At 64.1% G+C, this 27168-nt stretch overlaps 4 protein-coding genes across 5 annotated transcripts; 3 read left to right on the plus strand and 1 right to left on the minus strand.

Annotated features, from left to right (window-relative positions):
- The first annotated feature begins 70 nt into the window (after window positions 1-70).
- Window positions 71-11396, plus strand: RPRD2 (regulation of nuclear pre-mRNA domain containing 2). Its single transcript, XM_082073262.1, has 11 exons — window positions 71-566; window positions 2918-3047; window positions 3575-3675; window positions 3886-3963; window positions 4331-4383; window positions 4670-4796; window positions 5372-5547; window positions 6010-6289; window positions 6582-6842; window positions 7192-7392; window positions 7970-11396. The coding sequence occupies exons 1-11, from the start codon at window positions 353-355 to the stop codon at window positions 10546-10548; spliced, it is 4200 nt and encodes a 1399-aa protein (XP_081929388.1). The 5' UTR covers window positions 71-352; the 3' UTR covers window positions 10549-11396.
- Window positions 11397-11784: 388 nt separating this feature from the next.
- On the plus strand, window positions 11785-19236 carry TARS2 (threonyl-tRNA synthetase 2, mitochondrial). Of its 2 annotated transcripts, XM_082073365.1 has the most exons (18): window positions 11785-11879; window positions 12068-12255; window positions 12571-12694; window positions 12840-12961; window positions 13046-13163; window positions 13530-13594; window positions 13670-13748; window positions 13820-13966; window positions 14044-14142; window positions 14683-14858; window positions 15281-15443; window positions 15522-15659; window positions 16658-16735; window positions 16851-16951; window positions 17760-17861; window positions 18296-18368; window positions 18472-18586; window positions 19081-19236. In XM_082073365.1, exons 1-18 carry the CDS (start codon window positions 11820-11822, stop codon window positions 19227-19229), a joined length of 2097 nt encoding a protein of 698 aa, XP_081929491.1. In that variant the 5' UTR covers window positions 11785-11819; the 3' UTR covers window positions 19230-19236. The 2 variants fall into 2 exon arrangements, with proteins under 2 accessions (XP_081929491.1, XP_081929492.1); XM_082073366.1 differs by lacking the exon at window positions 17760-17861.
- Window positions 19237-20206: 970 nt separating this feature from the next.
- Window positions 20207-24301, plus strand: ECM1 (extracellular matrix protein 1). Its single transcript, XM_082073367.1, has 7 exons — window positions 20207-20396; window positions 21002-21085; window positions 21497-21798; window positions 22310-22666; window positions 23288-23505; window positions 23919-24006; window positions 24093-24301. Exons 1-7 carry the CDS (start codon window positions 20354-20356, stop codon window positions 24255-24257), a joined length of 1257 nt encoding a protein of 418 aa, XP_081929493.1. The 5' UTR covers window positions 20207-20353; the 3' UTR covers window positions 24258-24301.
- An 821-nt stretch (window positions 24302-25122) lies between these two features.
- LOC309450489 (H/ACA ribonucleoprotein complex subunit 3-like) lies at window positions 25123-26873 on the minus strand. The gene is made up of 3 exons (XM_082073388.1): window positions 26478-26873; window positions 26016-26382; window positions 25123-25301 (listed from the first exon to the last, which is right to left on the minus strand). The coding sequence occupies exons 1-2, from the start codon at window positions 26529-26531 to the stop codon at window positions 26242-26244; spliced, it is 195 nt and encodes a 64-aa protein (XP_081929514.1). The 5' UTR covers window positions 26532-26873; the 3' UTR covers window positions 25123-25301; window positions 26016-26241.
- Between the last annotated feature and the right edge of the window lie 295 nt (window positions 26874-27168).

Consider the following 27168-nt stretch of genomic DNA (forward strand, 5'->3'; position numbering starts at 1 on the left):
CGCAGGCGCGCGGGGTCCCCGCCGCGGCCCGTGTGAGGGAGCCCGGCACAAAATGGCGGCGGGGGGGCGGGCGCTGCGCTCGGGGGGGGCCGGGCAGTGACCGCGCCGCCGCCGCCGCCGCTCCGGGGTTCACGGCGCTCGGGCCGCCAGCGGGGCCGCGCCCGAACGAGCGGGCTCGGGGCGGCGCCGCGCCCGCCGCTTCACCTCCGCGCAGCGCCAGGCCCCGCCGCGCAGGCCCCGCTGAGGCGCCGCCGCCGCGCAGGCCCCGTCGGGGCCGTGAGGGGAGCGGGAGCCCCCGCGCCGCCGCCGCCGCCGCCGTGTGAGCGGCTCGGGTGGGGAGCAGCGCGGGAAGATGGCGGCGGGCGGCGGAGGCGGCGGCCGGGCCTCCTCCTCCTCCTCGGCCGCCGCCTCCTCGTCGGCCGGCGCGCTGGAGGCCTCGCTCGACAGGAAACTGCAGGCGGTGACCAACACCATGGAGTCCATCCAGGGCCTCTCCTCCTGGTGCCTGGAGAACAAGCGGCACCACAGCACCATCGTGTACCACTGGATGAAGTGGCTGCGGCGCTGTGAGTGGGGCTGGGGGGGGACCGGGACCGGGACCGGCCTGGGCTCGGCAGGTGCTGCGACCGCTCACCCGGCCCCTTCCCCCGCCGCCGTGGGCCGGGCCCCGCGGGGCTGCGCAGGGCGCGGGGTTTGGCTGCACTTGACGTGTCCATCCCCCGTTATTTTGGACGTGACATCAAGCAGAAAGTTGCAGTGTGAGGTTTAGCGCTCGCTGGTGTTTGTGGCCGCTGGGCAGGGATTCTGCTCGACGTCACCTGGGAGAAGCACAACCCGTGTGTCCGCGCGGAGCGGCGGCGCCGGCACCCTCCGGTCCTGCGGGCGCTCGCGGGAACCTCCTGAGCACCATTGCCAGAGCGGAGGGGAGACGCACCCTCAGCCTGTCCCCTTCCCGCGGGCACCGCGCTTGTCACGGCCGCGCCGGCTCCCAGGGCCAGCGCCGGCCTGGGCCGAGAGTTGATGTTTCCGTGAGTCCCGTCGCCTCCATCGCGGGACTTGAAATCAGCTCTGCAGGACGTTCCCCTCCCGAAATGCTGCTCTGGTTTGTACCGAACCTTTTGTAGGGCTCGGGACGGTTGTTTTCCCGGTGCACATGCAGAGGACTCTTCTCCTCCGTGTTTGGATGGAGGTTTTTTGTTGCCTGCGGCACAACCGTGTGATTAAAGGGAGGAAGGTGAGAGCCCAAGGGCTGTTTGCTGGTCCGTACTGGTGAGGAGCTGGTCCTGTGGTCCTGTGGGCTGTTTGCTGGTCCGTACTGGTGAGGAGCTGGATTGTCTTTGCCCCTCAACCCCCTCGTGTTTGGCCACGTTCCTCCTTAATCACTTTATCCATGACCACCTCCAGCAACCCTTGACCGCAGCGCCCCGATCCCTCGTTATTTGGTTACTTTCCACTTACATATTTTATCTTTTTCCTTCTTTTCCCTTCACGTTACGCTGAATTTTCCGCCCCTCGCGGCCGCAGTTTCACACAGTGACAAGTGCAGGTTTGGTGACAGTACAGAGAGCGCCGCTTGTTTGGGGTTCTTTCCCCAACTTTTAGATATTTGGATAAAGAATTTGGGCCTTTCAGAAGAAAAAAAATGCGTGTTGGTACTGAAAGGTGTTGCTGTTGGTACTGAAAGGTGTTGCTGTTGGTATTAAAGGTGTTGCTGTTGGCACGAGCGGCTCCCGTCCCATTGGCCGAGAGTTTAACACCACAAATGTTTCTATGAGATAATTGTGTGATAACTTCACCTCCGGGAAGTTTCTGTTGGGGATCGAGAGGTTTCTTGCAGGAATTTAATTGTTAAATGTCACGTCTTGTTGGTAATTAATGTGAGGACACCACAATGGACTCAGTGTAAGATTTCCCATTTCTTGGCCGTATTTCCTCTCCGGTTTAAGCCAGGACAGTCTTAACAGTAACTGAGAATCTTGTTTTTATCACTATTAGCCCTAAATCGAGGCGCCGAATGGATTCAGCCTCGCGGAAGGGGCAGCGGCCTTTGCCTTGAACTTGGGTCCGGGACTGAGCGTTGAGTTTGAATTAAATCCCACAAGAACCGAACCCGACGATGGATTTTGGGGCCAGTTTTCAGGATTCCCAGCCCCCGGGGCAGAGCGCAACGTTCCTCAAACAAACCGTTCAGGCGACGGTTTATTTAACAATTACTTTCTAGTTTCACAATTATCATCTAATAAGAGCACGCGGAGCTTCTCGCGGGCTGGGAAACATTCACGGAGCAGCTTCTCCTGAGCTCCCGTGCAAATCCTGCCTTTGGGTTCTGGTTTGGAGCGGGAGGGGGTTGGAGTTTGGGGTTTTTCTGGTGGCGCGAGTGGTGTCAGTAACGAAGCAACCCTGCAAAACGAAGGGAAATGGAGAATTTAGGGATTTGTAGGTTAAAAAATGTGGATTATTAATGCAGGGAGGGTGGGAACGCCATAGAGCTCACGGGCACGTGGAACTAAACCATTTTAAGCTTAAAGAAGAGGAGATTTCTCCACGATGACTTTTGGAAAACACAAATGAGTGGCCTCTAAGTGGCGAGAGCGGAGTCGGGAGCCAAACAGGGTGACTCCTGTGTTCCCGCTGCCGTTTCTGGCCGTTCGGTTCCTCTCGCGTTGCCGAGATCGCCCCATTAGTGCTGGGTTAACGACGTTTTATGCCTTTTGAAGCCCAAGCGGGAGCGCAGGTTCGATGTGGCCAAGCGTGCGGGTTGGGGAGGGCCTGGAGATGATTTGGAAACTGTCTCTGGTCCCAGGTTTGCCCGCTCCGGGTCGATGGAAATCCTGATAAAGCCCCCAAACGGGGGTTTCGGTACTGGAACGCGGCTGTTGTGACTTGGCCAAATCTGGATTTTGCCTTTGCCTTTCAGCGGCTTTTCCCCACCGGCTGAACCTCTTCTACCTGGCCAACGACGTGATCCAGAACTGCAAGCGCAAGAACGCCATCGTGTTCCGCGACACCTTCGCCGAGGTGCTGCCCGAGGCCGCCTCCCTCGTCAAGTAAGCGCAGCCACCCAAAAATGAGCCGCTCCCCAACACGGGCCTTTGGGAGCAGACGCACCGGGGGCGCATCCGCTATCTGACCCCGGTTTCTTTCTTTCTGTTTGGAATTCTTATGGGTTCCGTTGCTCAGGGCCCGAGGCTGACGCTGTGGGTGCACATGGGCTGCACGGGCACAAATCAGGGCAAAAACTCCTTTTCTTGACCAAATTCCCCTGCCGGACTCTGTTACTCTGCTCTGCGGAGAGAATGATGGATTATTTTTGTCCCCACGTGGAAAAAACACTTTATTTTTCCCAGAGCATCCATATCAAAAGCTGCTTGGGCAGAGTAGCACTTGATGTTATTATTTCCCCCCGTGAATAAGGTGTCAGAGAAACCCCATCGCTGTTCCCAGCGCTCGAAACCTGCGCGTTTCACCCCGAAAACCTTCCCGCCCGGAAGGGCCTTGGAAGGTTTTGATTTAAATGCAGAATTATTTCTATTATCCTCCATGGGGTTAAAGAAAACCCACTCTTCTCTTTCAGGGATCCCTCCGTGTCCAAATCTATCGAAAGAATCTTCAAAATCTGGGAGGACAGGAACGTGTACCCCGAGGAGACCATTCTGGCGCTGAAGGAAGCTCTGAGTAAGTGGCTTTTTGCATTTTTGACCTTAAAACTGCCGCCTGACCTTAAAGAAAATGGTGTAAAAAGAGGGTGAAGTGACAGAACCTGGCCGAGGTGTTTCAAGCCAAATTCCCGTTGGCTCGTTTTACCGGGCCCCGAGAAGCAGGTTCTGTAGGAATCCCGTGGTGCCGGGCTGCGAAAAAAGGGGAAACCCGTGGAATGTTTTCCAGGTACCACTTTCAAAACTCAGAAGCAGCTGAAAGAATCTCTGAACAAACAACCGAACAAACCGTGGAAGAAATCGCAAAGTAAGGAAACAGCGGGAGCTCCGCGGTCACGTCACGTTCCCTGTCCGGGGGAGAAAATACAGCGTAGCCCAGAGCTCCTGGGCCGAAACACGAGCCGGGGGTTTGTAGGGAGGTGCAAGAAATATTTGGGCATGCGCAGTAAATTTTTATCGCACGTTAAAGCAATAACGTTTAAATAAAAAAGGCAATAGTGTAATTTGCCGACCTCCATCACAACCCATTGACACGGGACCGTTTTCCCTGGAGCTCACGGGAAGCCTTTGGTTAAATTATCTTAAAATATTTAATGTAAAGCTGCCTTTTGTGACTTGTTTTCAGTCGAGGTGTCGCTCCTTGGTTTCTTGACGCTTTTTCTTTCTTCCGGCAGCATCCACGAACCCGAAAGCTGCTTTGAAATCCAAGATTGTTGCTGAGTTCAGAGTAAGTCTGCGAGTTCGTGTTTGGATCGGATGGTCCTTGGGGAGGAGGAATTTCGGGCGGGCGAGGGGTTGGTGACAAGAAATCTCCCTAAATCGGGTCCCCCGAGGGAGCGCGGGGTCTGTCCCTGCTTTTAGGAGGAGATTTGTGGGATTACAGGCTGGTCTGTGCAGCCCGAGGGTGAAAATGCCAGGCTGGGGGTTCAGGGCCGCGGCTGGGAGCGGGGCCGTGCCGCTCGGAATGTGCTGAGGCCGCGTTTCCCGCGCGATCGACGCTGTTTTCGCCGCAGCCGCAGTCGCTGATCGACGAGCTGCTGCTGTACAAGCGCTCGGAGGATCAGATCGAGCTGAAGGAGAAGCAGCTCTCCACCATGAGGGTGGACGTGTGCAGCACCGAGACGCTCAAGTGTCTCAAAGGTAAAGAGCGGCGGGATCCGGGGCCGCGCGCGTGGGATTGGCAGGGCCGCTCGGTTCTGTTGAGCCTCAGACCCGGAATCCAACTCCCAAAATTTCCCCAAGCAGGAGCCAAAAACATTTGTGAATTCGAAGCTGGTTGTACAAACCCGCAGATACAGAGCCCAGAGAAAACAGAAAAGTGCATTTTGGGCTGTTCAAACGTGTCTTCGCATCATTAAAACGTGCAGAGCCCCTTAAATCATTTCAGATTTGATAGTTTACAATGTTGAAGGCGTCTATCAACAGCTACAGCTTGAGGAGCCGACTGTGGGTCCAATAGCGAGCAGCACATAGGAACCACAGTATTTTCAGTCCTTTAATTGGAAATTTAATTGTAAAACTGCAGAGAGCTTGGAAATATTTGAAAACGGTCATTTACAGTTGTGGTGACTCGTAGGTGAGTACGGTAATGAAGGAAAAATGAACTCAAGATGTTTGCCTGTTTGAAAATGAAAATCCACTTGCCACGTAGTTCAAAGAGTAAAATTGTACATTTCCACGTCTCGGTTGATTTGCGCTGTTCCTTCTCCTTGCAGACAAAACGGGGGGCAAGAAGTTCTCCAAGGAGTTTGAGGAGGCGAGCTCGAAGCTGGAGGAGTTTGTGAACGGGCTGGACAAGCAGGTGAAGAACGGCCCCTCGCTCACCGAGGCGCTGGAGAACGCCGGCATCTTCTACGAGGCGCAGTACAAGGAGGTCAAGGTGGTCGCCAACGTGAGTCCCGTTTCCTTCCGTTTCTGCCCGAAAACGCGTCGTCTTTCTGTTAAAAACTGGAGGAGTTTAGCGCGATGGTTGGACAAACGGTTTCAAAAGACAGAGGAGCTCGGGGGGCTGGTGAGAGGAGACGCTGCAAACATCCACGCGTCGGAAACTGGATTCTTGGGTGTTGCTGGAACTTTATAGGAATTTTTAATCTATGTTTTTATAAAAATATCTCGTTTTCTCCTGTTAGAAATTTGTTTTTCCAGTGAAAATTATTTGAAGTCACAGGAGAAACATTTTGCATCCCCATTTTTTTGTGGTCATTGCTCTGCAAGTCGCACCAAAAAGCCAAGTTCTCACCGCGGGGCGCGGCTGGTTGGAAATGGGTTTTCTACATCGCACGCTTCTTTGTTAGGGAAGTAATTAAGCCATGCTTAATTAAAGATGCTCCAATTGATGCCGTTTCTCTCGCAGGCTTATAAAACGTTCGCTAATCGAGTGAGCAACCTGAAGAAGAAGCTGGACCAGCTGAAGGCGACGCTGCCCGACCCCGAGGAGTCTCCGGTGCCGTCCCCCAGCATGGACGCCCCGTCCCCCACCGGCTCCGAGTCCCCGTTCCAGGGCATGGGGGACGAGGACGGGTCCCGCTCGCCCGCCGGCCGCAAGGCGACGGCTCCGGAGCCTGTGACCGACAACCGCGACGTGGAGGACATGGAGCTCTCGGACGTGGAGGACGACACGGCGAAAATTATCGGTGCGTTCTTGTTGCCTGGGGCAGAGGAAACGGCCACGAGTTGTGCTGGGGAGGTTGAGGTTGTTAATTTGGGGTGATTTCTCCCCAAAGGGCTGTGGGTGTTGGAACAGGCTGCCCAGGGCAGTGCTGGAGTCGCCATCCCCGGAGGGGTTGGATACACACAGATGAGGTTCTCAGGGACACGGGTGGGTTAATGCTGGACTCCACAATCTTTTCCCAACCAAAACAATTCTGTGAGGATCCCTTTGAAAGTCCTGTCCCCACAGTGACGGTTCTGCTCTTGTCGATGCAGTGGAGGAGCGGAAGGAGAAGCAGGCGGCTCCAGCGCCCGCGAAGACCGAAAGTGTCCCCAAAACGGCACCGTCCACCATGGCGGGCGCGGCCGCGGTGACGGCGACGCCGCCAGTGACGGTGACTCCCGCGGCTCCCAAGGCGGTGAGCGCGGCGCCCGTCGCTCCGTCCCCGGCGCTCGCCTTGCCCAACCTGGCCAACGTGGACCTGGCCAAGATCAGCTCCATCCTCAGCAGCCTGACGTCCGTCATGAAGAACACAGGTGGGTTCGGCCGCTGAACGAGCCCCGAGAGGGGCTGAGGCCAAACCGCGAGTGCTGGGAGCGGGTTTGGGCCATCGCCTCAGGGCTCAACATGGCGCCAGAGCCACCTCAGGGCGCAACATGGCGGCCCCAGGGTTGGTGGGATCACAAGAAAGAGCTTGAGGAGCTGGAAGTTCAGGGAAGGGACTGGAGCTGGTGAGGGGCTGGAGCACAATGTGATGGGAGCAGCTGAGGGACCTGGGGAAACAGCCGCAAGTTGCGCCGGGGGGGGTTGAGGGTGGAAATTTGTAACAAGCTAAAAAAAAAGCCCCTTCTGTCCCCTAACCGGTGTGTCCGTGTGTCCTTCCAGGTGTCAGTCCCGCCTCAAGACCTTCTCCAGGCACCCCCAGCAGCCCCACGGCGCTGAGCGGCCTGAAGCCTCCGGCGCTGGGCGCCCCGGCTGCTCCCTCCAACCCGCTGGCCAACATTCTCTCCAAAGTGGAAATAACTCCCGAGAGCATCTTGTCCGCGCTCTCCAAAACGCAGACTCAGACGGCGCCGGCGTTGCAAGGTACCACCCGCCTCCAAACGGGCCAAAACGTGCCGCCGTGCCTCCCCTAAAGCAAAAACGAAGGGGAAAATCTTTATTTGGAATGTTTTATGTCTTGGGCGAACACAGGTGACTTTTTCACTAGTGAATTTTATTCCTTTTCTGTACATCTTCATGTTCCTTCCCTGACTGAAGCGCGTTTATCCAGAGCGCCTCGGGGAGGGCGCTGAGCGGGACGGGGGCAGACGGATGGTTTTGTGCTTTCCTTGGGCATCCAAAATTAGTGCTTTTAGGGCAGAAAACTTCCCAGCGCGGCTCCTCCTCGTGCGGGGGCCGCGGTCATCGGCGCCTGGTTTGACACCTGGATGCCAAATATGTTGTAATCCATGTATTTCCAGATCAATCTGAGCCTCTGGTGGGTGCTGGTGGCGATACAAACACGGCAAAACCCAGTCATTTTCCTGGCTAAACCGTGAAATCTTGTAATGACTGACATCTGCAGTCCGAGAAGCGTGACTCAGGGTTGGCTTGGCTCTTCCCCGAACGTCTGACCGCAACGTTTGGCTTTTTCTTTTTGTTTTCTCATTTTTCCCCCCAGGTTTGTCATCGTTACTTCAGAGCGTGGCCGGAAACACCGTGCAGGGCGGCGACGCGGCCCCGCAGAGCACCGCGGCGTCGCCGGCCAGCGCCAAGGCCCGCGGCGGCCCCGCCAGCGCGCCGCCCTTCGCCCCCAAACCCTTCGGCTATTCCCCCAGCTCCTCGAGCGCCGAGGTCCCCTCCGCGGTGAACAAAGCCCCGGCCGGACACCCCCCGGGGCTCTCAGGCTCCGGCTTTAAGCCGCCGACTAATTCCCTGGGCTTTCCCGCTTCCCACCCGCCCGGCTCCTCGTCCCTTTTGCCGACAGAAACCTCGCTGGCGCAGCCCTCGGAAATCCCCAAACCCAAGCTGGAGTCCGAGCCCCCGTCCCCCAGCCTGGAGATGAAGATCCACAACTTCCTGAAGGGCAATCCCGGTTTTAGCGGCTTGAACTTAAACATCCCCATCCTCAGCAGCTTGGGCTCCGGCGTCGCCGCCGAAAGTCACCCCTCGGACTTCCAGCGCGCTCCCGCCGCCATGGACAACGTGGACGGGACGCCGGTGCGGGACGAGCGCAGCGGGACGCCCACGCAGGACGAGATGATGGACAAACCCGCCGCGGGCAGCGTGGACACCATGTCCCTCCTCTCCAAAATCATGAGCCCCGGGTCCTCCACGCCCAGCAGCACCCGCTCGCCGCTCCAGAGCCGCGACGACGGGTACTCGCAGGAGCTCCCCAACTCGGTGCACGCGTACCGGCCCTTCGCGCTGGGCCGGGACTCGCCGGCCGCGCTCTACAAGCCGCCCGCGGACGGCGCGGAGATGAACTCCTCCCTGATGGACTCCTCGCAGGAGAAATTCTACCCGGACGCGGCTTTTCAAGAAGACGAGGATTACCGCGATTTCGATTACTCGGGGCCGCCGCCGTCGGCCATGCTGAACCTGGAGAAAAAACCCGCCAAATCCATCTTGAAATCCAGCAAACTGTCGGAAGCGGCCGAGTACCAGCCGGTGCTGCCCAGCTACGGGCAGAGACCGCAGGAGTTCGGCGTGAAATCGTCCTTCCCGCCGGCCATGAGGTCGATCCTGGAGCAGAGCGAGGGCTGCGACGCGTTGGCCGCGTCCCCGGGGATCTACGGGGGTTACGGCCTCCGGGCCGGCGACTCCGCCTCGGACGGTTCCCCCTCCCCCGGGAAGAACGAGGTGTTTTTCGCCGCCAACTCGAATCACACCAACTTGCCCAAGGCCGCGGCGCACGCGGCGCTGGCGCAGAAGCAGTTCCCGGAGTCGCCGCACGCCCTCCCGCACCGCGCGCTGTTCCCGTCGCAGAACGCCCTGTCCAGCCCGGCGGGGAGGGCTCCGGACGCCCCCAAACCGTTGGCTTCTTCCATTTCCGCCACCTCCACCATGGAATTCAAGAACATGCTCAAAAACGCTTCCCGCAAACCCTCCGACGAGAAGCATTTCGGGCAAATCCCCAAAAGCGGCTCGGCCGAGGGGGTGAGTTTGGCCAAGGGGGGGGACGCGCAGCCGCAGGAGGAGCGTTACCGCATCGAGACGCGCGTCTCCTCCTCCTGCCTGGACCTGCCCGACGGCGCCGAGGAGAAGGGGGCCCCCATCGAGACCCTGGGCTACCACAACGCCGCCCCGAGCCGGGGGGGCATGTCGGGGGAGCCCATCCAGACCGTGGAGTCCATCCGCGTCCTGGGGAAGAGCAACCGCGGGCACGGGCGCGACGCGGCGCGCTCCGCCGGCTGGTTCGAGGTGGGCGCCGGCGGGGGCGGCGCGTTCGATAACGGCCCCTCGGGGAGCGCGGAGCTGCCCGCCATGGGGGGGTTCCCCCCGCACGTGCCCCCGCCTCCCGCCTTCCAGGAGAGCGTCAACAACTTCCGCGGCAAGAACTTCCCGGCGGCGTTCGAGCACCGCATCCCGCCGCCCCCCCTGGAGCACGGGGCGCCCTTCCCGCGCGACGCGGGCGTCCCCGCCGCCCCCGTGCCCCCCCCGCCGCCGCCCGCGCCCCCCAAGGACCACGGCAGCCTGTTCCCCCGGGAGCACCCGCTGCCCCCTCCCCGCATGGATCACGCCAACCCCTTCTCCAAGGACGCCCCCCTGCCCCACGCCGTGCCCCCCCCTCCCACCGTGGAGCACCCCGGGGTCCCCTTCCCCGCCCCCCCGCCGCCCCCCATCCCTGGGGACCACTCGGCCGTCCCCTTCCCCACCCAGCCCCCTCCAACCGGGGACCACCCGGGGGTCCCCTTCCCCGCGCCCCCCCCCATGGACCCAACCATCCACCAAGGGACGCTGAAGGAGCATTTCCCCGGCCACCCCCGCGACGCGGCCCCCCCGCGGGACCACCCCCCGCCCGTGGGGCTGGCCCCGCCCTTGGGGACCCCGCAGAGGGCGCTGGGCCCCCCTCCCACCGCCCACCGGGACGGGGGGGCCCGCGGGGCGCTGGGCCGGCCCCCCCGCGCCGAGTTCCGGCCCCGCGAGCCGTTCGGCAGCAGGGAGCCCTTCCCCGGGCTGAAGCGGCCCCGGCCGCCCTTCCCCCGCGGCGCCCCCTTTTTCGCCCCCAAGCGCCCCTTTTTCCCCCCACGGTACTGAGGCGGCGGCGCGGGGGGGCCGCCCACAGCCATCTTTCTTTTGGATTTTTCCCCTCCAGAGCCCCGCGACCCTTCTCCTAAATTAAATATTCAGTCAGGGGTTCGTTGTTGTTGCTTTTTTTAGTTTGTTTCAATCTTTTTTTCCTTTTTTTTTCTCTTTTTTTTTTCTTTTTCTTCCTTTATTCCCTTTTCCTTTATTCCCTTTTCCCCTTTATTTTGTCCCTTGTATTTTTTGTTTGGGTTTTTGTTTGTTTTTCTTTTATTCTTTGTCCCCCCCGCCCCCATTTCAGTGCCAGACGAGCAAAAAAAAAAAAAAGGAAAAAAAAGATGTTTTAATGGAAAAAAACGGAAATAAAACCTTCCAGTTGTAGTTTGAAAAGTTTAAGGAAAAGAAATATTAAAAAAACCAACAAAAACCCCTCCCCTGGAAACCGGCGGAAGTTGCGCTGTGCTGGTTTTTAGCGGGTTCTCCCCAAATCGCGGCCGCGGGAGGAGCAGAGGGCCCCCCCCCCCCCCCAAAACCAGGTGAAAAAGGTAAAAAAGATCTTCTGCTTTCTGGAGTTGCGCTCGTTTCTCTCCCGGAGCACCGTTGACTTTGTACGTGTGTGTATATATAATAATCACTTTTTAATTCCACCTCTCGCAGAGCCCGCGGGGTCCTGGCCCCCTGCCCCCCCCGGGCCGCTGCCCCCAGGGCCGCCCCACCGCGGCTTTTATATGAAGTTGGAATTTTACTTGATTTATTTTATTTTTTTGGTTGGTTTATTTTTTTTTTAGTTGCTAGAATCCATCATATATGTTTGATAAAGGTGTAGGGTTAAATATCTACATAAAGATTACAAAAACCGAGCGGGTGACGGAGCGTTTCTTTGTGCGGCCTGGGGGGGGGGGCAGTGGGCGGGTCGGTGGTGATTAAACCCCCGTTACTCTCCGGTCAGCGGGGCTGTAGGAGCGCTGGGAGGGGGACCCGTTCCCCCCTATTTGGTCGATGGTTCCGTCCCGCCCGCGGGGTTTCGCCACGGGCGGGCGAGTCCAACGCGGCCTCGGCGGGGGGAACCGGAGACAACGCGCGCCGTTCCCGCCACACCGGGCAGGGGGTGGGACCCATGCGCTTAGCCCCGCCCTCCTGGGCGGGGATTCCGCGCTATCCCCGCCCTCCTGGGCGGACTCCCGGGCTTTTGCCCCGCCAATGGGCGGGAATTTCGCGTTTTGGTCACGCCCCCTCAGGGCAGCCCGGCTTCCGGCCGGCGCCGGAAGGGGCGGAGTCCCGCCATGCCGTCCATCCGCGCCGGGGGGCGGCTGCTCTTCGCGGGAGCTTCGCGCCGACACCGGGTGCGCTCGGCCCCCCCGACCCCCCCGGGCCCCCCGGGAGTCCCGTCCCTCCCGTCCCCCCCGCTGCCTCTCGCCCCGCGGGGTCCCCGCCGTCCTGCCCTCGTGGGGACCCCTCGGGAGGGGCGGGCGCGTCCTGACGTGACGTGACCCCGCGCTGACCCCGCGCTGACCCCGCCCCCCGTTGCCAGGTAACGGCGCCGGAGCCCGAGCGCGTGCGGCTGTTCCAGCAGCTGCGGGCGGCGCAGGAGCAGCGCGAGCGCGATGGGCGCGAGCGGCCCCCCCCGGGCGCCCCCATCCGCATCGCCCTGCCCGGCGGGACCCGCGTGCCCGGCCGCGCCTGGCGCACCACGCCCTTCCACGTGGCCGCCGAGCTGGGGTACGAGCGCGCCGCGCTCCCACGGGGGCCCCACAGACCCCCGGCATCCCCGCGATGTCCCCACGGGGTCCCCACCCCGTCCCTCTGGTCCCGGGGGGTCTGCACAGGTCCCCACGATGTCCCCGCTGTGCTCTCCCAGCGTCCCCGCAGAGTCCCCAGCGTCCCCTCGCTGTCGCTCAGTCTCCCCCGTGTCCCCGGGTCCTCCCGCACATCCCCCCAGTGTCCCAGGGTCCCCCCAGATGCCCCCACGTGTCCCCAGGTCCCCCCAAACACCCCCCGGTGTCCCGGGTGTCCCGGGTGTCCCGTGTCCCGCAGGGGGGCGCTGGCGGAGGCGGCGCTGGTGGCCCGGGTGAACGGGACCCTGCGCGACCTGGACCGGCCCCTGGAGGGTGACACCGACCTGGAGCTGCTCGACTTCTCCTCCCCCGAGGGCCGCACGGTGAGTCCGGGGCGACACCGCGCCCGGGCGTCCCCCACGTCCCCAGTGTCCCCATGTCCCCATGTCCCCAGTGTCCCCATGTCCCCGGTGTCCCCATGTCCCCGGTGTCCCCATGTCCCCCATGTCCCCAGTGTCCCCTCCGCAGGCGTTCTGGCTCTCGGGCGCCTGCGTCCTGGGCGCGGCGGCCCAGCAGCTCTTCGGGGCCACGTTCTGCGGCGCGCGAGCCACCCAGGACGGCTTCTTCTGCGACCTGGACATGGGCGACAGGTACGGGGACGGGCCGCGGGCGTCCCGGCGGGGCGGTGTCCCCTGCGTGTCCGCAGCGTGTCCCCAGCACGTCCCCTCCCGCAGGACGGTGCAGGGGGGGGACCTGCCGGCGCTGGAGGAGGCGTGTGTGACGTTTGCCCGCAGCGGCCACCGCTTCGAGCGCCTGGAGGCCACGCGCCCGCAGCTGGCACAGCTGTTCCAGGTGCGGCCCCCGTCCCCTCCCGCCCCAGCGCGTTTGGGGACCTGGGGACACCTGCAGCTGGCACAGCTGTTCCAGGTGCGGCCCCGTCCCCTCCCGTCCCAGCCCGTTTGGGGACCTGGGGACACTCCGGGGTGGGGCTGTGGGGCAGGGGGAGAACAGGGACCAGTGTCACCCCCGCTCAGTGGCACCCATATCATTGTCACCCACCTCGGTGCTCCCAGGACAGTGTCACCCCCTTTCAAGTGTCACCCAAGCCACTGTCACACCCTTCAGTGTCACCTGTGCCCTTTTCACTGCCCTGTCCCCCCAGCACAGTGTCACCCCCCTCACTGTCCCCTGTGCCACTGTCACCCCGTGTCCCCCCAGCACAGCAACTTCCAGCTGCAGCAGCTCGAGGACGAGGTGACGTCCCCAACGGCCACTGTGTACAGGTGGGTGAGGGAGCCCACGCTGGGGGGTCCTCGGGGGCCCTGCGGTGTCCCCACGTTGTCCCCGTGTCCCCGCAGGTGCGGTCCCATCCTGCACCTGTGTCCCGGTCCCCTCCTGCGCCACACGGGGCTGATCCGCGCGCTCCGCGTCCTCACGGTGGGTGACGCTTTGGGGGGGGGGGGGGTGATGGTCCCGGGACCCCTCCCTGAGCGCCCCTGTCCCCCCAGAGCTCGGCGTCGCTGTGGGACCGGGGTGCCACCCGCTGCCACCTCCAGCGCGTCACCGCCGTCGCCTTCCCGCGCGCTGAGGACGCGGCGCAGTGGCAGCGGGCGCAGGACGAGGCGGCCACGCGCGACCATCGCCGCATCGGGAAGGTGAGCGGTGACACGGACCCGCCCGAACGGGCCCAGCACGGGGCCGGGGGTCACCAACCCCGTGTCCCGTCCCCCAGGAGCAGGAGCTGTTCTTCTTCCACCCCCTGAGCCCCGGCAGCTGCTTCTTCCTGCCCCGCGGCGCCCACGTCTACAACGCGCTGCTGGACTTCATCCGGGTACGCACGGGGACGCCGGGACGCCGCGGTGCCACCGGCGCCTCAGGGTGGCACTGGCGCCTCTAGAACGGCTCTGTCACCCTGGGGGTGGCACTGGCACTTCTCACGTCACTCCTTGGCCTCCCACATCCCTCCTTGTCCCCCCATTCCTGTGCCTCATGTCCCCCCATCCTCCTGTGTCCCCACGTCCCTTGTGTCTCCCCCCGTGTCCCCCCACATCCTTCCTTGTCCCCCCGTGTCCCTCTGCATCCTCCCATGTCCCCCCATTCCCCTCCTTGTCCCCTTGTGTCCCATCATCCCTCTGTGTCAGTCGCGGGGGTTCCGGGAGGTGCTGTCCCCACGCTGTTGTCACTGTCACTGTCACTGTCCCGTTGTCCCGCAGTCCGAGTGCCGGTCCCGGGGGTTCCGGGAGGTGCTGTCCCCCACGCTGTTGTCACTGTCACTGTCCTGTTGTCCCGCAGTCCGAGTGCCGGTCCCGGGGGTTCCGGGAGGTGCTGTCCCCCACGCTGTTGTCACTGTCACTGTCCCGTTGTCCCGCAGTCCGAGTGCCGGTCCCGGGGGTTCCGGGAGGTGCTGTCCCCCACGCTGTTCCGCCGCGCGCTCTGGCAGCGCTCGGGGCACTGGGAGCACTACGGCCCCAACATCTTCCCCGTCACCAGCCCCGAGGGCGACGACGAGCAGCTGTCCCTGAAACCCATGAACTGCCCCGCGCACTGGTGAGCACGGGGGGACTGGGGGACTGGGGCACTGGGGGTGCTGGGGCACTGGGGCACTGGGGGTGCTGGGGCACTGGGGAGAGCTGGGAGGCACTGGGAGGGACAGGGGAGAAGTAGGATAGAGCGGGGGGGCACTGGAACAGACTGGGGGGGCACTGGGGCAGGGGTCCCCAAGTCCCTGTCACTCAAACCCATGACCTGCCTCCCAGCCCCAGCCCCAAATTTCCCCCCTCTGGCCCCATTTCTACCCCCTCTGGGGCCCGATCCTGCCCCATCCCGATCCCCCATCCCCCCCTGGGCCCGATCCTGTCCCCCCCAGCCCCATTTCTCCCCCCTGGGGCCCCATCCTGCCCCGTCCCCCCGTGTTGGCTGAGCCGGGGCTGGTGACCTCGCGGGGGGGTGACCGGCCGCCGTCCCCCCAGCCTGATGTTCGCGCACCGGCCGCGGTCGTGGCGGGAGCTGCCGCTGCGCCTGGCGGATTTCGGGGTGCTGCACCGCAACGAGCCGCCCGGCACCCTGACGGGGCTCACGCGCCTGCGCCGCTTCACGCAGGACGACGGGCACATCTTCTGCGCCCCCGAGCAGGTCTGTGCCCCCGCCCCCCGTGTCCCCCGCGTCACTGTCCCCCCGTGTCCCCCGTGTCGCTGACCCCCGTGTCCCCAGCTGGAGGGGGAGGTGGCCGCCTGCCTGGACTTCGTGGGGACGGTTTACGGCGTTCTGGGGTTCTCGTACCAGCTGGTTCTGGCCACGCGGCCGCCCGGCTTCCTCGGGGACACGGAGACCTGGGACCGCGCCGAGCAGGTGACACGGGGACCCCAGACCTGGGGGGGGACAAGGACGGGGCCACCCGGCTTCCTCGGGGACACAGAGACATGGGGACGGGGTGGGGACGGGGACCCCAGAAGCTGGGACAGGGACGGGATGGGGACAGGGACGGGATGGGGACAGGGACGGGATGGGGACAGGGACGGGGATGGGAACAGGGACAGCTGCAGTGGGTGCTGTCCCCAGTGCCGCGTCCCCTGCGGTGTCCCCGCGTGTCACCTCCAGCATGTCCTGTGTACCAGCTTTGTCCCCATGTCCCACCTTTGTCCCCATGTCCCATACATGGTGTCCCAGATTTGTCCCCATGTCCCAATTTTGTCCCCATGTCCCAATTTTGTCCCCATGTCCCACCTTTGTCCCCATGTCCCATACATGGTGTCCCAGATTTGTCCCCATGTCCCACCTTTGTCCCCATGTCCCAATTTTGTCCCCATGTCCCACCTTTGTCCCCGTGTCCCAACTTTGTCCCCGTGTCCCAACTTTGTCCCTATGTCCCAACTTTGTCCCCATGTCCCCACGTCCCACCTTTGTCCCCATGTCCCAACATTGTCCCCGTGTCCCATACATGATGTCCCACCTTTGTCCCCATGTCCCACCTTTGTCTTCATGTCCCAACTTTGTCCCCATGTCCCAACTTTGTCCCCATGTCCTGTGTCCCACCTTTGTCCCCATGTCCCACCTTTGTCCCCATGTCCCACCTTTGTCCCCATGTCCCACCTTTGTCTTCATGTCCCAACTTTGTCCCCATGTCCCAACTTTGTCCCCATGTCCTGTGTCCCATACATGGTGTCCCACCTTTGTCCTCATGTCCCACCTTTGTCCCCATGTCCCACCTTTGTCCCCATGTCCCCACGTCCCACCTTTGTCCCCACGTCCCACATTTGTCCCCATGTCCCCACGTCCCAATTTGATCCCCATCCCCTCACCGCCCCCCCATTATTGTCCCCTCCATGTCCCCCCTTTTGTGTCCCCAGCAACTCGAGCGCAGCCTCCGAAACTTCGGCCAACCCTGGGACCTCAGCCCTGGGGACGGCGCCTTTTATGGCCCTAAGGTGACAATTTTGGGGGGGCGGGGGGGCCCCCGAAGGTCCCGTTTTGCCGAAGGCAAAACGGGACCTTCGGGGACCCCCCCGCCCCTTAAAATTTGGTGAAAATGGTCATTTTTAGATCGATATTCGCATCCGGGACGCGCTGGGGCGGCAGCATCAGTGCGGGACCATCCAGCTGGATTTCCAGATGCCGGAGAGATTCGGGTTGGAGTACATGAGGTAATGGGGGGGGCGAGATTTGGGGGTAAATGGGGTAGATTTGGGGGTGAAAGGGGTGGAAGTGGGGCTGGGAGGGAGAATTTGGGGGGAAATGGGGCAGATTTGGGACCTGGGGGGTGAGATTTGGGGGTGAAAGGGGTGGAAATGGGGCTGGGGGGGAGAATTTGGGGGTAAATGGGGCAGATTTGGGGTGAATGGGGTAGATTTGGGGGTGAAAGGGGTGGAAATGGGGCTGGGGGGGAGAATTTGGGGGTGAACGGGGCAGATTTGGGACCTGGAGGGCAAGATTTGGGGGTGAATGGGGTGGAAATGGGGCTGGGGGGGAGAATTTGGGGGTGAATGGGCAGGAACTGGGGGTAAATGGGGTGGAAATGAGGCTGGGGGGGAGAATTTGGGGGTGAATGGGGCAGATTTGGGGCTAAAAGGGGCAGGATTTGAGGACAAAGGGGGTGGAAATGGGGCTGGGGGGGGAGAATTTGGGGGTAAATGGGGCAGATTTGGGACCTGGGGGGCAAGATTTGGGGGTGAAAGGGGTGGAAATGGGGATGGGGGGGCAAGATTTGGGGGTGAATGGGGCAGATTTGAGGCTTAAAGGAGCAGGATTTGGGGATAAAGGGGGTGGAAATGGGGCTGGGGGGGCAGGATTTGGGGGGAAATGTTTGTGACTTGGGGGTGAGGGGGAAGTTTGGGGCTGATGGGGTCCAGGGGGGCCCTGGGGGGCTGTGTGACCCCCGTCCCCAGCACTTTGGGGGTTCAGAGGGGGCTCTGGGGTCCCTGGGGTGCTGTGTGACCCCCCCCCCGTCCCCAGCGCGGCGGGGGGGCCCCGGCGCCCGGTGCTGATCCACCGCGCGGTGCTGGGCTCGCTGGAGCGGCTGCTGGCGGTGCTGGCCGAGAGCTGCGGGGGGCGCTGGTGAGCAGGGACCCAATGCACCCAAATGCACCCCAAATACACCCCGAATACACCCCGAATACACCCCAATGCACCCAAATGCACCCCAAATACACCCCAAAATACACCCCAGATACACCCCAACTACACCCTGAATACACAGTGTGAACACCCCAAATACACCCCGAATACACCCCGAATACACCCCAGAATACACCCTGAATACACCCCAAAATACACCCCGAATACACCCTAAATACACCCCAAATGCACCCTGAATACACCCCAAAATACACCCCGAATACACCCCAAAATACACCCCAAGTGCACCCAAATACACCCTGAATACACCCCAAATACACCCCAAAATACACCCTGAATACACCCCAGATACACCCTGAATACACCCCAGATACAGCCCGAGTACACCATGTCCGTGTCCCCGGTGTCCCCAGGCCGCTGTGGCTGTCCCCGCTGCAGGTCATGGTGATCCCGCAGTCCCCCGCGGTGGAGCCCTACGCCCGGGAGGTGAGTGGCCGTGCCCCCCACGTCCCCCCACGTCCCCCCTTGTCCCCCGTCCCCCATCCCTGCGTCCCCGTTCTGTGTCCCTGACCCCCCGGTGTCCCCGCAGGTGCAGGCCGTGCTGCGGGGGGGGGGGCTCCAGGCCGACCTGGACGGGGACGCGGGGGCCACGCTGGGCAGGAAGATCCGGCGGGCGCAGCTGGCGCAGTACAACTTCCAGATGGGTGAGGGACCCCGGGACCCCCGGGACCCCCAGACCCCCCTGGGACCCACAGACCCTCCCAGCACCCCCCAGGATCCCCCTGGGACCCACAGACCCTCCCGGCACCCCCCAGGATCCCCCTGGGACCCACAGACCCCAGGGACCCCCCCAGGATCCCCCATGCTCCCGTGGGACCCCCCTGGCTGTCCCCCACCCAGACCCTCTTGGGACCCCCCCCCTTCAATCTTGTGACCCCCTGGGACACCCCCAGGACCCTCTCGGGGACCCCCTGGCTGTGTGTGTGCAGGGGTGACACGGTGGTGGGGGTGCCGCGGTGCCGTGCCCCCGCAGTGGTGGGGGTGCTGTAGTGGGGGTGACGCGGTGGGGGTGACGCGGTGCCGGGGGTGCCGCGGTGCTGTTCCCCCCCCCCGCAGTGGTGGGGGTGCTGTAGTGGGGCTGACGCGGTGGGGGTGACGCGGTGCCGGGGGTGACGCGGTGCTGTCCCCCCCCCCGCAGTGGTGGGTCCCCGCGAGCGCTCCCGCGGCACCGTCAGCGTCCGCACCCGCGACAACCGGCCCCGCGGGGAGCGGGAGCTGCGCCCGGCGCTGCGGCGGCTGCAGGAGCTGCGGGACGCGCGCGTCCCCAACGCCGAGGAGCTCTTCTGACCCCCCCCCGTGTCCCCCCGACCCCCCGTGTCCCCCCAAAACACCAGGACCCGCTGCTGGGCACAGGGCAGCTCAGTGCATCTCCCCCCCCGCTGCTCCCATTGCCCTCCCGGTGGGGGGGGATGGGGCAGGGCGCTTGGTGGGGGGGGTGTCCCCAAGACACTTAGGGTGCACCCCCCCACCCAGACGCCTGGGTCCCCACCCCGGATGCCTGGGTCCTTCCCCCACTCCCCCCCAGGCACCTGGGGGTCACCCCCCCCCCCCCTCCCCGAATACTTGATGTTCCCCCCCAGACACTTGGGGTGTCCCCCTCCAGAAATTTGGGGGGGGCCACCCCCACCCCGGATGCCTGGGTCCCTTTTTCCCTTCCACACCTGGACATCTGAGCCCCTCCCCAGACACCTGAGTGCCCCCCCCCCCCGCCCCGATACCCCCTTCAGACACTCGGGGTGTGTCCCCCCCCTACTCGGACACCTGGGTCCCCATGTGTGTCATGTCCCCCCCGCCACCCGGATGCCTGAGTCTTGGGATTTCCCCGCCGGACGCCTGGGTCCCCGCCGGGGGGGGTGGGGGTTGCGCAAACCTTGGTCACGTCGCTGTTGGGCAATCGGGGGGGACACGGGGGGGCCAGGGCTGTGCCCCCCACCTGCGCTCAGCCCGGTGACCCCCGTGACAGGAGGTGACCAAGGCGGTGACACCGGGGGTCCCAGGGGGGACGGGGGCTGTGCCCCCCCGCCCTGGAGACCCCTGCGTGGGCGCCCCCCCGGTGCTGACTCAGCGGGTGCGGCAGCCCCAAAACGGGGCAGAAACCGCCGAATTCCGGCCACTTTCCCCGCCGTGACGCGGGGGGGACACGGGGGGGGACACGCGGAGTTGTGTCCCGACCCCCCCCATGTCCCGACCCCCCCCGTGTCCCGACCCCCCTGTCTCCTAACCCCCCGGCCTGGCCAGGGCCATCGGGGTTGTGCCCGTGACCCCGTTTGGGGACACGGGGCCCCCTTGTCCCCCCCATCCCGCCCCGTGTGTCCCCCCCCGTATTCCCCCCCCGCGACGTCAGAGGTGACTCAGCCCCACCCGGCCCTTCAAAAGCGGCGCAGGCGGCGCAGCCCCACAGCGCCGACGCCATGGCCGCCCGCGGCCTCCTCCTCATCCTCCTCGGCGCCGCCGGTGAGTCCCCGCACGCCTGGGTCCCCTGCCCAGACGCCTGGGTCCCGCCCCAAACGCCTGGGTCCCCTGCCCGGATGCCTGGGTCCCCTCCCCGCGACACCTCTGTCCCTCCCCAGACACCTGGGTTCCCTCCCCGGACGCCTGGGTCCCTCCCCAGGTCCCCCTCCGAACGCCTGGGGCCCCTCTGGGGACACCCGTGTCCCTTTCCCGAACACCTGGGTCCCTCTCTGGGTGCCCTTCCCCGGACTCCTGGGTCCCTGGTGACACTTTCAGGCCGCCTCCCTGGACACCTCGGTCCACACCCGAACGCCTGGGTCCCCTCCCCGGATGCCTGGGTCCCTGCCCACGCATCGGGTCCCCTGTGGGACACCTGAGTCCCCTCCCGTGTCACCTGGGTCCCTCTCCATGTCCCCTCCCCAGCCACCTGGGTCTCTGATGACACTTTTGGGTCCCCTCCCTGGACTCCTGGGTCCCTCTCCATGTCCCTTCCCCGGACGCCTGGGTCCCCTCCCCATCACGGGGCTCCCACGTGGGGGTGTCCCCACTTGTCCCCTCCGGGGGGTGTCCCCGCTGACCCCCTGTGTCTGTGTCCCCCCCGGTGACAGTGGTGGCCCCGGAGCATCCCCTGCAGGTGGCACAGGAGACGCTAGAGCTGGAGCTGGAGCTGGAGCAGCAGCCTGTGGAGCAGCGTGAGGACGGGGGACATGGGGGGACACGGGGAGACATGGGGGGACACGGGGGGACATGGGGGGACATGAGGACACTGAGGTTGGGGATGGGGGGGACATCTTGGGGTGGGGACATGGATGGGGGACAAGGGGACAGCCAGGGTTGGGGACAGGGGACACAGGGTGGGGGTGACATGGGGACATGAATTAGGGGGGGACATGAGGACACTAAGGTTGGGGGGGACATCTTGGAATGGGGACACGGAGGGACACAGGGTGGGGGGTGACATGGGGACATGGGTGGGAGGACATGAATGGAGGGGGGGACACGGGGCTGGGACAGTGGGGTTGGGACGGGGGACACTGAGACAGGGGGCGGGGGGACAGACGGGGTGTCCGCAGAGTGCCAAGTGGGGACACCCCCCCCCGCAGTGCTGCAGCAGGAGCAGGACCCGCCGCTGCCCCCCCACGTCCTGGCGGCCGCCGGCGCCACGCGGCCCCCGCTGGCCCCGCCGGGCTGGGGCAGCGCCCTGGCCGGGTTCCCGCCGGCCTGGCCCGAGGCGCCCGCGCTCGCCCAGCACTGCCAGCTCCTGCCCAGAGCCCCCCCGGCGCCCGCGCTGCCCCCCAGCTCCTTCGCGCACCTGCGGCGCCAGGCGGCGGCTCTGGCCGCGCTGCACCCGCGCATCAGCGCCTGCTGCCAGCGGCGCCACCCGCTGCCCTGCGCGCGGCGCGCCGTGAGTCGGGACGGGACCGGGAGGGACCCGGGCGGCCGGGCACTGGGGAGGGATTCGGGACAAGGAGGGACCCGGGCGGCCGGGAGGGACCCAGGCATCCGGGGACTGGGGGGGGATTCGGGACAAGGAGGGACCCAGGTGGCCGGGAGGGACCCAGGTGTGCGGGGACTGGGGCGGGATTTGGGACAAGGAGGAACCCAGGTGTCCGGGATGGACTTGCGTGACAAGGAGGGACCCAAGTGACAATGGGGGACCCGGTCTTTTGGGAAGGTGGCCCAGGGGGACCCATGTGGGGACAGGAGGGACCCAGGTGTCCATGGAGGGGACTCAAGTGTTTAGGAGGGACCCCGGTGTCTGAGGAGGGGACACAGGTAACAAGGAGGGACCCAGGAATTCGGGAAGGAGACCCTGGTGTCCAGCCTGGGACCCCAGTATTTGGGGCGGGACCCAGGTGTCCGGGCGGGGGGTCGGTGACACGCGGGGTCGGTGACGGTTGTGTCCCGTCCCGCAGTGGCAGGACGTGCTGGACGGTTTCTGCGCCGACGAGTTCGGGGTGAAGACGCGGCAGTTCCACTGCTGCCGGCAGGACGGGCCCGCCCGGCGCCGCTGCTTCGCGCGCGGCCCCGACGCCGTGGCCGCCGCGGCCGCCGACGCGCCCCCGACCGCCGTCCTCACCTGGGACGGCCCCGCGCCGCCCTTCCCCCCCGGCGAGCCCACGGCCTCCAACTGGGGGAACATCTGCGGGTTCTCGGGGCTGCGGCGCAGCCTCCCCGGCCCCTCCGGCCCCCGCGGGCGCATGAGCCTGCGCCTGGAGCGCGAGTTCGGCCGCTGCTGCCGCAACCAGAGCCTGGACTGCGCCCGCCGCGCCGTGAGTGACGCGGGACACGGGGGACACGGCGGGCGGGGAGGGACCCAGGCGTCCGGGGAGAAACATGTTGTTTGGGTTGGGACCCATGGGTTTGGGAGGGACCCAGGCGTCCGGGAGGGACCCAGGCGTCCAGGAGGGACCCAGGCGTCCGGGAGGGACCCAGGCGTCCGGGAGGGACCCAGGCGTCCGGGAGGGACACAGGTGTTTGGGAGCTGGGGAGGAACCCAAGTGACAAAGAGGGACCCAGGTGTCTGGGGAGGAGCCCCATGTTTTTGGGAGGGACCCAGATGTCCTGCGAATGACCCCAGGTGATCAGGGAGGGATCCAGGTGACAAAGAGGGACCCAGGCATCCGGGGAGGGACACAGGCGTCCGGGGTGGGACCCAGGTGTCCTGGGAATGACCTCGGTGCCCAGGAAGGGACCCAGGCATCCGGGGAGGGGACCATTGATTTTGGGAAGGAGTCAGGCATCCGGGGAGGGGACCCAGGCGTCCGGGGAGAGACCCAGGTGTCCTGGGAATGACTCAGGGGTGCACCCAGGGGGGGAACCCAGGCGTCCGGGCGGGGGGACCCAGGCGTCCGGGGGGACCCAGGCGTGCGGGCTGAGCCTGTTCCCCGCAGTGGCAGAAGGGGCTGGAGCGGTTCTGCCGGGAGGAGGCTGCGGTGAAGACGGGGCAGCACCGGTGCTGCCAGCGCCTGGGGGGGTCCCGGGGCCGCTGCTTCGCCGCCGCCGCCCCCCACCCCAACTACGACCGGGAGCTGTACAACGTGAGCCTGGCCCGGCCCGGCCCCGCGCTGCTGCGCTCGCTCTGCGCCCCCACCCGCCTCGTCACCAAGAAGTGGGTGCCCCGCCCCCCCCCCCCCCCCAAAAACCAAACAAAAACACCCCCGGGGGACCCAGGCGTCCGGGAGGGCGAGGGCAGGCGAGGGCGCCCCCCAGCGGCTGTGTGGGGGACTACGGGGGTGAGGGACCCAGGAGTGCGGGGGGGGGGTGACCCCATCTCCCCAAACCCTGAACAAGGGGGGGACCCTCTTCCCCCCCCCCATGGCCCCCCATCTCAAAAAGGGACCCAGGCATCCGAGACTCCCCCATCCCCCAGGAACCCCCCCATCTCAGGGACCCAGGTGTCTGGGAGAGCCCCCCCAGGGAGGTGACAGCCCCCCGCCATGTCCCTGGTGTCCCCTATAGGGAGGTGACCCCCATGTCCCCGGTGTCCCCCCCATGTCCCCCGTGACCCCCGTGTCCCCGCAGGCGCCCGGTCCCGGAGCTCCTGGGGGCCGTGACGTCCGCGTGCTGCCCCGTCTCCCCCGAGCAGCAAAGCACCTGCGCACAGGACCAGGTGAGTGACATCAGGACGGGGGGGGGGCGGATCCGGGGGTTTTGGGGACCCCAGGCCCCCTGACCCCGCCCCCTGTCCCCGTCCAGCTGTCCCAGGCCATCGCCGCGCTCTGCGCCTCCCCCTGGCGCGACCCCCGCGGCTGCTGCTCCCAGGGGGGCCCCGCGCGCCGCCGCTGCTTCGACTCGTCCTACCTGGCTCAGGTGACACTGGGGGCGGCCGTGCCCCCCCCGCCCCCCGGACTCGACCCCTGAGCCCCCCCGGGGACACGGGGACAATAAAGGTGCTTTGGTGTCAACCCCAAGTGTCTCGGTGTCTCCAACTGTGCTCAGTTTCCCCGGCCTCAGTGTCCCCACAGTGTGAGTGTCGCTGTGGTTTGGGGGGGGGAGGCCCTTGTGCCTCAGTTTCCCCATTTTGGGGGCGTCCCACATCCTCAATGTCCCCATAATGTGTGGGGGGGGTGTCCCCTCAGTGTCCCCATTGTCTTTGGGCCCTTGTGCCTCAGTTTCCCCGTGGGGGGGGTTCCCCTGGTTCTCGGGGTCCCCCCCGGGGCCCCCCGGGTGTGTCGGTGTTTGCGGTGCCGGGTGTGACCGGTGACACGTCCTGTTTGGACAGTGGGTGCGCCCAGGGGACCCAGGCGTCCGGGCAGGGCGGGGGGGGGACATGCAGCCACACGTCACCCCCGGGGTGTCCCCATGGCCCTCATAACAACCCCCCAATAAAGGCACCGTGGGGTGGGTGGCAGCATTTTGGGGTGAATTCCGGGGCGTTTGGGACTTGGCCCGAGGAGGCGTCAGGACGGGCTGGAGCAGAAACGGGTTATTGGTGAACTGGGAGCAAACTGGGAGCAAAGTGGGAACACAAGGGTCATACTGGGAGCAAGCTGGGAGCAAACTGGGAGCAAACTGGGATCAAACTGGGATCATACTGGGAGCAAACTGGGAGCACTGGGAGCAAACTGGGGCCATAAAAATCCCAATAAACACTTACGAACTCACAATAATCAACATTTCTGTGACTCTGGCGGCCCCTTCGGCTCGTTAAGGAACTAACAAGTGGTTTAATTTGGCCGGTATGTGTGTTTTTGGGCATTTCTTCCCCGTTCGGACGAACCGAAGCGCAACGAGCCGTCACGGGGGCGGCGCAGACTCACCAGAGCAGCCGCTCATTCACCTTCCTGCGATAAACCGGGCGGGCGGGTTAATGAGTTAATTACTGAACACGTAATTACCGCCGGCTGGAGTTAATGATGATTTACAGGTTGGGCTTGTGGAAACAAACCCGGAGGAGGGAGAAACCTGTGAAAACACAAACACCTGGTAAGTGGAAAGTGGACAAAGGCCGAGGAGTCACTGATATCAAATTAATGAGATTAATATAATAATAGTAACATACACAGTCACGTTAACACGTGTTGCTGCAGATCCTGCATTTAATAGTAATATATATTCTATTTTATATTAATAACATAATAAAATAGAATAATATATCAATAACAGAATAATACAATAATTTTAATATTCTGTGTTATTAATTATATGATTTAATTATAATGTAATAAGGTAATATTAATACACATTAACATGCTAAAACACATTACTACATACTAATATACATTAATACATATTAATACATACTAATATACACTAATACATATTAATGCACATTAATACAAACGCACTTTAATACATATTAATACTAATAAACATTAATATATATTGATGCTTATAAAAGACATCGATACTCGCTAATACACATTAATACAAACCCGAGTTTGGGGCAAAAATCCGGCACTTTGGGAGAAAATCAGCGATGGTGTGAGGGGAGAAACTGACCCTTTGGGGAGAAAACTGGCACCTCGGGGCAGAACGCGGGGTGTCCCGGTTCGGGCTGGAATCCGGAGGTTTTGGGTCGCGTGTTTCCCTCCCACTTTTCCCCTCAGTTTAGGGTGAAATCCCGCGGTCCCGGGGCCGCGCAGCGGAAAGGGCGGGAACGGCCGTTGCCATCGTTACCTTGGGGAGGGGGGGCGCCCGTCGCCCGCGTGACGTCACGCCGTGGCCACGCCCCGCCTCGCGGTAAGGGGTACGGTTATGAGGCGGGGCGTGGTTTGCGGTGAGGGGCGTGGCTTGGGGAAGGGGCGTGGCCAAGGGGGCCCTCACACAGCACGCGGAGCCGTTTCCGTTTCAATCGGTTTTTATTCCACGCGCGGTTCCGGTGCGGGGGTCACGGGCTCGTCCCTCAGAGGAGCGGCCGCGGCTGCTGGGTGGGCAGGACGCCGAACCGCCGCTTCAGGGCCAGGCGGTGCCGGGAGTACTTGTCGTCGGGGGAGAAGCGGGCCGGGTGCGCCGAGCGGGTGGGCTGCCCCGCCGGGGACACCTTCTGCGGGAGGGAAGGGACTGGTGAGGCGGCGCCGAGCCCTCCCGGAGCCCCCCCGGAGCCCCCCCAGAGCCCCCCCAGCCCGGTTCCCCCGCTACCTTGAGGGTGTAGACGCGCTCCCCGCGCTCATCCGTGTAGCACTGCAGGAACATGGCGGCGCTGAGCACCACGGGAGCGGCGGGGCCGCGCGGCACCACGGGAAGGGGCGGGGCACCGAGGAGGGGGCGGGGAAGGGGAGGGGCTATGGAGGGGGCGTGGTCAAATGAGATGCTGCGGGGAGGGGGCGTGGGGAAATGTAGTCGGGGGAATGGAGGGGACCCAGGCGGCCGGGCCCCAGTCTCGAAGTGTTTTAGCGGCTCCTGGTGGGTCCCGGCCGCCGGGGTCCTCGGGCAGCGGCCCCGCCCCGTGGGCTCCGGACTTTGCCCCCGGCCGCCTGGGCCCCTGTGCCGGGATGGACGCGCTGGGGTGAGCGGCTGGATGTGGGGGTCGGGGGGTCGGACTGGGCGACCGGGGGCTCACGCCTTTAAACCCCGCTTCCTAAGCCCCGCCCCTGCCTCTTAACCCCGCCCCTTGTCCCTTGCCCCCGCCCCTACCTCCTAACCCCCACCCCCTGCCTCTAAACCCCGCCCCTTATCTCCGAGCTACGCCCCTCTAGCCCCGCCCCCAATAGAGGGCCCCAAAGCCCCGGATGTGACTCGGGGAACCCGTCGCTGGGACAAAATGGCCGCCGGACGGGGGTGGGGGGAGATATGGGGCATTGTGGGAAGGAGGGACCGCGGGATGCGGCGG

This window comes from Streptopelia decaocto, assembly GCF_964273445.1.
Source record: "Streptopelia decaocto genome assembly, chromosome: 26".
NCBI classification, from domain to species: domain Eukaryota; kingdom Metazoa; phylum Chordata; class Aves; order Columbiformes; family Columbidae; genus Streptopelia; species Streptopelia decaocto.